General features: G+C 43.7%; 1 protein-coding gene across 3 annotated transcripts in view; it reads left to right on the top strand.

Annotated features, from left to right (window-relative positions):
- Positions 1-9,742, top strand: part of Tgm5 (transglutaminase 5) — a 39,528-nt gene that overhangs the window by 1,652 nt on the left and 28,134 nt on the right. Inside the window, exons 2-4 of one of the 3 annotated variants that reach the window (XM_021194067.1) lie at positions 6,417-6,611; positions 7,313-7,558; positions 9,051-9,169. In XM_021194067.1, the coding sequence (XP_021049726.1) occupies positions 6,417-6,611; positions 7,313-7,558; positions 9,051-9,169 (560 nt within the window). The remainder of the gene's footprint in view (positions 1-6,416; positions 6,612-7,312; positions 7,559-9,050; positions 9,170-9,742) is intronic. The other 2 variants (XM_021194068.1, XM_021194069.1) reach the window with 2 other exon arrangements.

Raw genomic sequence — 9,742 nt, 5'->3', positions numbered from 1 at the left:
TCCTCCTCCTCCTCCTCCTCCTCCTCCTTTCTCCTTCTCCTCTTTTTCCTCCTCCTTTCCTCCTTCTCTTCCTCCTCCTTTTCCTCTTCCTCCTTTTCTTCATTATCATCAGAAAAAGTCAAGTTATTTTCCAAGTGGCAAGGTTAGGATGTTCTTACTGAACATGAGTGAAAGTCAGCAATGGATAGCAGCTGTTGGGCAACAAAAGAAATCCTGCCTTGAGACACAAAGCTGGGTTTAACATAAGACAAGGTGTGGTAAAGGTTAGATAGTAGACAGGACCCAGATAAATTATTGAGAGAATCTAAAACATGAATTAAATGCAACTGGTTTTACATAAGATAGAGAATTCTTCAACTAGCAAACATGTCCATGAACTTATATGTACCTATATATGTCAATATTAAGTGTGCTCGTGCAGTTCTGAAAGTGTATCGACTACCTAGTCTCAAAACATCTCATCATCTCAGAAAGAAGCGGTCCAGAGCCAAGTGTGGTGGTGCACACCTTTATCCTCAGCACTCAGGAGGCAGAGGCAGAGGCAGAAGGATCTCTGAGGGTTTGAAGCCAGCCTGGTCTACGGAATGTGTTCCAAGACAGCCAAGGCTGTGTAGCTATGAAGAGAGGGCCTGTCTTAGAAGGAAGAAGAGGAGGAGGAGAAAGAGAAGAGAGGCATTCAGGTCCTTAATCTACTTTCAATCTCTGCAGCCATTTCATAGAAAAGGCATCATATAAAATGTGCCCTCTTAGGTCTGATTCCTTTTAACACCAAAATGTTTTAAAGGTCCATTCATGTTGTAATGTGCTCAGTTTACACAAGTCCATATTCTCTACTCATCAGCTGGTAGATATTTGTATTGTTTGAACTTTTTAGGGATCCCTGTATAATGTTGCTATCAGCATCTGCATGTGGGCTTGGTGTGAGTGTGTGTGTTCACTGTATGGTGGTGTACTTCTTACAGAAGTTGGATCACATGGCAACTGTGTTCAACATTCTGAGGAACTGTTAGTGTTCTCCAAGGTGCCGTGTCATTTTATAAAACCACCAGCGAAGTATGAGTGTCTCCAAGTACTGCATCCTGCCAGCACTTGCTAGTGTCTGTTTTCTTACCATAGCATCCTCATGGGTGTGAAATAACAGCCCATGTGTATTCGCCTAATAACCTGAGCATCCTTCCATGTGCTTACTGTCTTTTTCCTATCTTGTTTAGAGAAAGATCTGGTCACACTGGTTGCCCACATCGGGTGGGGAGACATGCCGTTTTCTTCTATGGGTTTTAGCTCTCACATTCAAATCTTTGATCCACTGAGTTAATTTTTTACATCAGCGAAGCAGGCAGTGAACTTTCTTCTTTTTATTAACATTTTTAGTGTTTAATTTCTTTACCTTATATGTATTAGTGTTTCCCTGGCTATTTGTATGTGCACCATGTGCATGCTTGGTGCCCACAGGAGTTAGAAGAAGGCATGAAATCCCCTGAACCTGGAGCTATGGGGATTTATGAGCTGCCATGTGAGTGCTGAGAGGACCTGGGTCCTCTGCAAGAGCAGCCTGTGCGCTTATCTACTGAGCCATTGCTCCAGCTCTGATACTTCATTTTTTACATGTGAATATTCATTTATCCCAGCACCATTTTTTGAAGAGAATCTTCCTATATTCAAGGGTGTTGGATTACGGCAACTAATCTGGTCCATTCCTTTTCTAAATCAAGGTCAGGACAGAGTAGGTAGGTTTCTATCCTTCTTCATTTCCATCTAGTGTCGTTACATCCTTTCACATTCATGGTCTCTTCTTATACTATTACTGTTTAACACACACATATAAAACCACCTGAGGGGCTGCAGAGATGGATCAGTGGTTAAGAGCACTGACTGCTCTTTCAAAGATCCTGAGTTCAAATCCCAGCAACCACATGGTGGCTCACAACCACCTGTAATGACATATGACATCCTCTACTGGTGTGTCTGATGACAGCTACAGTGTAGTTACATTAAAAAAAAAAAAAAAAAAAGCCAGGTGTGATGGCGCACGCCTTTAATTCCAGCACTCGGGAGGCAGAGGTAGGTGGATTTCAGGTTTGAGGTCAACCTGGTCTACAAATTGATTTCCAGGACAGGCAGGCTATACAAAGAAACCCTGTCTCAAAAAACCAAAATAAATAAATAAATAAATAATAAAAAATTTCAAAAATTAAAAAAAAACCCACCTGAGTGAATTTGGTGTTGTCCCATATACACTGATCTGTGTCCATGCTAATGCTACCCCCAAACTGCCTTGATTACTAGCTTTATAGTAAACCTTAAAGTATAGATGGGCAAGCCCTTTGTTTTAAGATTGCCTTAGTGCTGGGCATAGTGAATGACTGTAATCCCAACACACTGGAAGCTGAGGCAGGAGGACTATTATGAGGCTACATAGCAAGATCCTGTGCTAGCCTTCCCCTCAAAGAAGAAAGAAAAAGATTGTGTTGACTATTTTGGATCATTTCTTCTTCCCACACAATTTTGCGATTCACTCGTCAATTCCTGCAAAATGGCAGCTGAGATTAAAATGTCTAATTAAACATTTTTGAGACCTTTATCCCCCTACAACTCCTCCCATGCCCCAGCCCTCTGAAACGCACGATCTCTTCTTCTTTAGTTGTTATTGTCGTGGACACATTAACATATGTACAAAACCTTCTGAATTCATTTAGTGTGGCTTGTGTATACATGTGCTTAGGCTTGACAACTTGGAATTGACTTGGCTAAGCAATTGTAGAGCTCATCCCTGAAGAAAACTGGTATTCATTCTCTTCTCTCTCTCTCTCTCTCTCTCTCTCTCTCTCTCTCTCTCTGCTTTTCTGTCATGTCTACAAGACACCATTAAGACACCATTTAGCAGCAGGTGTTCTGGTTCTCTGGCTCTTACAATCTCTCCTCCCTTTTATGAGTCTCCCTGAGACTTAGGTACAGGGGCTGACATTGTAGGTATTATCAATGGCGTAGCCAGTTGGGTTTTTGAGTTTTTGATAAGTATTGTGTTGAGTCCAGAGTCAACTATCAGTAGCATAATACTGCCATTTGAATGATGCCATCTTATAACCCATGAACATGGAATATTTTTCCATTATTTACATGAATTTCTTTAAATGATAATTTGTGGTAAAAGTTTTCATTCTATTGTGAACTTGTTACTGCTTTTGCTACTATAAATGTAATTACTTTTACATTTTTCTCAGATTATTCATTGTAAGTATATGAAAATACAGTTGAATTTGCATATTGTTATTGCATACATCCTGAAGTCTCTTGTTGCTGTGAATTCTAATTTTGGAGTATTATTATTCTTACATCATGTGTGAATGGAGATGATTTTATTTATTTCTAATCTGAAAGTCTTTGATCTCTTATCCTTGCCTAATGATCCAGGCTGAAACCTCCAACACACTTTGTCTTTAACAAGACAAGAGCAGGCAAGAACACACAAATCCTTAAATTGTTCTTTATCTTAACAGGAAAGTGTTTAGTGTTTCACTATTAAATATGACTAAATGTGGACTTTTATAGACACCATTTATCATAATAAGGGACTCCCTCCCTCCTTAGTTTGTTGAATTTTTTTTAACATGAAAGGGTGTTAGACTTTGCCAAATGATTTAGTTCATTAGTTTTTTTAATCGACACACAGCCAAGAGAAAGCAGTACAGCTCTGTCCTCAGCTTACATCTAGTGTTGGAAAGCAGACAAAAAGTAGTTAAGATCTGGGTGTGGTGGCACATACCTGCCATCCCAGAACTCCAAGGCCTGAGCAAAGAGGACCAAGAGTTTGCAGTCGGCCTCGGCTGTAGAAGGAGACACAAGAAGAAATAACAAAGATGGCTCGGTAATTGAGAGCACTGGCTTCTCTTCCAGAGGAACCTGGGTTCAATTCCCAGCACCCATGTGACAGCTCACAATTGTCTGTAACCCTAGTTCCAGGGAATCTGGTACCCTCACACAGACATACTTGAAGGCAAAACACCAATGCACATAAACGACAAATAAATTAATCTTAAAAAAAATAACAAAGAATATCTGAGTTCCTTATGCTGAGGCTGAGAAGAACAGGCATTCGAGAAGAACAAATGTATTGACACAAATGAGCTTATGAGCATGACACAGGTATTAAACTGGTCAGCATACACAGTTAAGATTAAGAGTGATTCAGTTCAGTGCTGTAGAGTGTACAAAATGGGAAGAAGGTAGACCCATTGGGGCAGGTTTCATGAGGGAGGGAGGTCTTGGGGGACAGTAGGATTTGGCTAAGCTGTGGAGGGATGTTCTCATTTGCTTTCGGTTGCTGTGATAAAACACTGACCAAAAGCAGCTTAGGGGAGGAAAGGGTTTATTTGACTTAACAGATTATACTCCATCACTGAGGAAAGCCAAGGTAGGAACCTGGAGGCTAGAACTGAAGCAGAGGCCATGCAGGAGTCTGCTCACTGTCTTGTTTTCCCTGGCTTGCTCAGCTGCCTATCTTATACCACCTAAAACCATCTGCCCAGAGATGATACCACTACTGGTGGACTGGGCCTTTCCACCTCAATCACCAATCAAGAAAACGCCCCATAGACATATCTTCAGGCCAATCTGATGGAGGCAGTTCCTCAGTTAAGATTCCCTCTTCCCAGATGTGTCTAGGATTGTGTCAAGTTGACATTAACTATGACAGAGGATGTTCTGAAATGAGGCCATAGCAGGAATAGAATATGAAGACAAGCTGCCTGGAGGAAAAGACCAGTTCTTGAAGGGAAGAGAATTGAGAATAAAATCTCACATGTAGGGCTAATAAATGTTCTATGTACGACGGACTGGAGAGAGTGCCTTAGAACTTTCAAAGCAAAAAAGATGGCGTGATGAAAGGTGAGGGAAGGTGGCTGGTATGGTAAGGGAAGCGGTGGGGAGAGATGCTCGGGGCAGGAAAATGCTCAGAACTTATTAAAGTCACTAAGGGTGAGATGAGGAGAGTGGACCCTTGGAAAGGGACAACTGACCCAGGCAAACTGCAAGGGATGGCTGGGAGCACTTGGTCACATAGGAAGTGATAGGCTGAAGAGATGGGTGAGCCTGATGGGACTCAAGTGTTGTAAACCATCCTCAGGTGACTGGGGACAATGGCAAGACCACGGTCAAACTAGAAGCCATCCGATGGAGGGGCACACTAGAGGACAACTTGTGTACTCTGCTTTGGCAGAGGCTCTCGAGGACTTTCTGATTTTGAGTATGCAGACAGTCAGGACACTGGACACTTGGTATCGATGGTGGTAAAGAACCAGCAAGTTGCTAAAAATGGGGCAGCTGTTCTAGGGGCAGGCGACCCAGAAGCCTGCTCCCAGGTTTGGAGGTTGGTTCAAGGACAAGTGAGACTGGTAACTTGAATCCCAGAAAGTGGGGAATCAGGCTGCATCTGATGGCATGCTGGGCTGAAGGGAGCATCAAACGTGGGCAGGTCTACAAAATAAATCAGTCAGAAAACGAATGTGCCTGCAGGTATGTGCACAGAAGGGTTGATAGAGGGTAAAGGAAGTAGAGGAGGAAGAAAGGAAGGAAGAGGAAAGAAGGGGGTGTGGTGCATGGCTTCTCATATGATCCCCAACCTGGATCTATTTATTTTATTTTATTTTATTTATTATTATTTTCTTTATTTACATTTCAAATGCTATCCCGAAAGTTCCCTATACCCACCCCACCCCCGCCCCTGCTCCCCTACCCACCCACTCCCACTACTTGGCCCTGGCCTTCCCTTGTGCTGGGTTTTACAAGACCAAGGGGCCTCTCTTCCCAATGATGGCCGATTAGGCCATCTTCAGCTACATATGCAGCTAGAGACTTGAGCTCAGGGGGTACTGGTTAGTTCATATTGTTGTTGCACCTACAGGGTTGCAGCCCCCTACAACACCTTGGGTACTTTCTCTAGCTCCTCCATTGGGGGCCCTGTGTTCCATACAATAGCTGACTGTGAGCATCCACTTCGGTATTTGCCAGGCACTGGCATAGCCTCACAAGAGGCCACTGTATCAGGGTCCCTTCAGCAGAATCTTGCTGGCATGAGCATTAGTATCTGGGTTTGGTGGCTGATGATGGGATGGATTCCAGGATGGGGTAGTCTCTGGATAGTCCATCCTTTCATCTTAGCTCTAAATTTTGTCTCTGTACCTATATCTTTTCATGGGTATTTTGTTCCTTATTCTAAGGAGGAATGAAGTATCCACACGATGGTCATCCTTCTTGGTTTTCTTGTCCAACCTGAATCTATTAAGGTAGTGTTGTAGACTCTATTCTACCAACATGGAAACTCAAGTGTAATTGCCAAGTTAATTTCTGGAGTTTGCACAACTGATAAATGTGAACAAAACTGGGCTAGTCTTTACAACCCTGGTTTTTGTCTGTCCCAGACAGCCCCATCACAGGGCTAGAGGTGGCCCTCACAGACCTCCAGAGCTCCCAGAACAATGTTCGGCACCACACGGAAGAGATCAGTGTTGACCGTCTTGTTGTCCGCCGGGGCCAGGCCTTCTCTATCACCCTGTACTTTAAGAATCGGGGCTTCCAGCCGGGCATGGACAGTATCATGTTTGTGGCTGAGACTGGTGAGGAACTGGCCCACAGGATGTGTGTGCATATGTAGTATGTGTGTGTGTGTGTGTGTGTGTGGTGTATGTGTGGTATGTGTGTATATGTGTTTGGGGTATATGTGTGTGGTATCTATTGTATATTTATGTGGTGTGTGTATGTGGTATATGTGTGGTATGTGTGTATATGTGTGTTCAGGGTGTATGTGTGTGGTATCCATTGTGAATTTATGTGGTGTGTGTGTGTGTGTATGGTGTGTCATATATGTGTGTGTATGTATGAAATGGACCATATGGTGTGTGTGCAATATGTCGTATGTGTGTGTGTTGTGTTTGTTTCTGTGCATGTGTGTGTGCATGTGCACACACTTGCATGTGTGTGTGGTGTGGCATATATGTGTGTGTATGTGTGAAATGGACCATGTGGTATGTGTGTATGTGTGAAGTGGACTGGAGTGTGTGTGTGAGATATGTATAAAGTGGAGCATGTCTGTGTAAATAGTGTGTATATGTGGTATATGTGACTGTGGAGTGGAATATGCGTGTGTTATGTATGTATATATGTATGCATACATGCATGCATGTGTGAAGTAGAGCATGTGTGTTGTATATATGTATGTATGAAGTGGAACATATGTGTGTGAGTGCATGTTCATTGAGTAGGCTCTTAGAGGAATGGAAGATCACCATAAAGAGTCTTAGTTATTTTTCCCTCCTAGGACCATTGCCAGACCTGGCCAAAGGGACTCGGGCAGTATTCAGCTTCACAGGCAGTGGTGGCCCAAGCCCCTGGATTGCGTCCCTGGAAGCCATCAGGGCCAACTCCCTGGAAGTGAGCCTCTGTGCTCCTCCAATGGCAGCCGTGGGCCGATACCTCCTGAAAATTCGGATTGACTCCTACCAAGGTTTTGTCACTGCCTACCAGCTGGGGGAGTTTATCCTGCTCTTCAATCCCTGGTGCCCAGGTGAGGCAGGGACCCGCTTGGGCTCCTTCACCTCTGTCTCTCTGTCAGTGCCACCAGGTTTCCAGCTCCTGATCCTTGGCCACCATAAGCTCCTTAATCCCTTGGATTCAGTACCTGACCTCCAACAACTAAGCTGGGAAGATCTTGATGTTTACTTACATAATTAGAATTTTAATATTATGTTTGGAGTAAATAGAAAACTACTATTAGGGGGTGCTAAGGAGATGGCGCAGTCATTAAGAGCACTATCGGCTCTTCTAGAGGTCCTGAGTTCAATTCCCAGCAACCACATGGTGGCTCACAACCATCAATACTGGCATCTGATGCCCTCTTCTGGATGCAGGCGTACATGCAGATATAGCATACACAAAATAAATAAGATCTTTTAAAAAAACTATTGTTATGTTTAACTACATTAACATCTACCTTCATACGTTCATTATCTATTTTTAAGTTAATTTGGACTTTTTCATCTTAAAGGTAATAAACGCACACTATTTTGAATATCTGAGGAAAGAAGCAAGTGATAAAAGTGAGAAAAAGAAAAGAGAGAAAAGAGAAAAAAAGAAGAAAAAGGGGAGGGAGGAGAAGGAAGAAAGATAAAAAGGAAATATAGATAAATAGATATAGATATAGATGGAGAGAGAGAGATGGGCAGAGGGGAGAAAGGAAATACTACATGATCTAAGATAGTCTCCTAGCTCCATTTTCTGAGTGGAAGCCTTGTTACTGTTCTCTGGGTAGCCTTATAGAACTATCTTATGCTTAAACATGTGCATGTTTGTACACATCTGTAGGTTGTTGATTCTATAACATATACCCAAGTATAACGATACATACCAATCTCCAATTTGTGTTTCTCTTTGAAATATTCACCTGTGCCAGGACTTGGGAGGCTGAAGCAAGAGGGTCACTGTGAGCTTGAGGCCAGGACCACATAGTGAGTTTCATACCAGACTTGGGTACAGAATGAGACCTTGTCAAACAACAGCAACAGCAACAAAACCAAACACACACACACACACACACACACACACACACACGCACATACACATGCACAAACACTTTTGGCCTTTGAGACTGGGCTTCAGAGGTGAACACGGGAACATAGGGTCTGTCTGAGTGGCGGGAGGACCTTATGCATGGCTCCTCTCCTGAGCTTGTATCCACGCTCTAAAGAGAACAAACATTGGGATAGAGGCAGGAAGCAGGTACATGATCAACAGCTACCACATCAGTGGGCTACGAATGTTTGGCTGGGAAGATCCACCCTACAGTTCAGGGACACTTCTGACTTCAATCATGAACCTACAACTGTTCACCACACTGGCCCAAAGCTTGGATAGAACCCACCTCAGCATGGGGTCCTTCCTGTACCAGCTTCTCTCAGAACAGTTTAGGCGCCCTCTCCAGAGAGCAGAGTCTGTGGGACTGTTTGGAAAGGAATGCACAAGGTGGCTTCTACTTTGTGTCTTCTCACTTTGATTCCCAGCGGATGCAGTGTACCTGGAGAGTGAGCCCCAGAGGCAGGAGTATGTTGTGAACGATTATGGCTTCATCTACCAAGGGAGCAAGAGTTGGATCCGCCCATGCCCCTGGAACTATGGGCAGGTGAGTCTCAGAGTACAGAAGTCCCAAACTCATAGGGAAAGGGATCCAGAACAGGACAGACAGACAGACTGTGCTAACTAAAGAGCACGTGTGAGAAGCATATCGGGTTGCTAGGGAAGCAGCCAAAGGAGGGAGGGGGCTCTTTGCTGGTCCCATCTATTTGACTAGGATTTAAGGGAGGAGCAGCTACAGGGCAGCAGAAGGTGGTGGGGGTGGGGCGCAATCGTAATGGAAATGATCGCATCTGACATTTGTGCCTTACACTGAGTTTGCTGTGGGGGTCTCACCTCTTACTCTGTCACTTTATCCTGACAACACCGCTGCTGAACCCGGCATCAAACCTGCCACACTTACACATATACAGTCTGTGTGTGCCCCTGGACATCCGTACCAGAAACAGGGCTGGTGAACAATCTTCCGTGACCCCATGCCAATGCCTGTTTGTTTGTTTGTTTGTCTGCTTGCTTGATTGTTTGTTTTGACAATAGGCTTTTTCATTATAAAGAATACATAATTGTTGGAACACAAGAAAGCAAGCAAGCAAGCAAGCAAGCAAGAAAGAAAGAAAGGAAG

The sequence above is a fragment of the Mus pahari genome, chromosome 3 (assembly GCF_900095145.1).
Source record: "Mus pahari chromosome 3, PAHARI_EIJ_v1.1, whole genome shotgun sequence".
Taxonomy (NCBI): Eukaryota; Metazoa; Chordata; class Mammalia; order Rodentia; family Muridae; genus Mus; species Mus pahari.
Note: the sequence above shows the minus strand (reverse complement) of the source record. Positions and strands in the feature narration are given on the sequence as shown.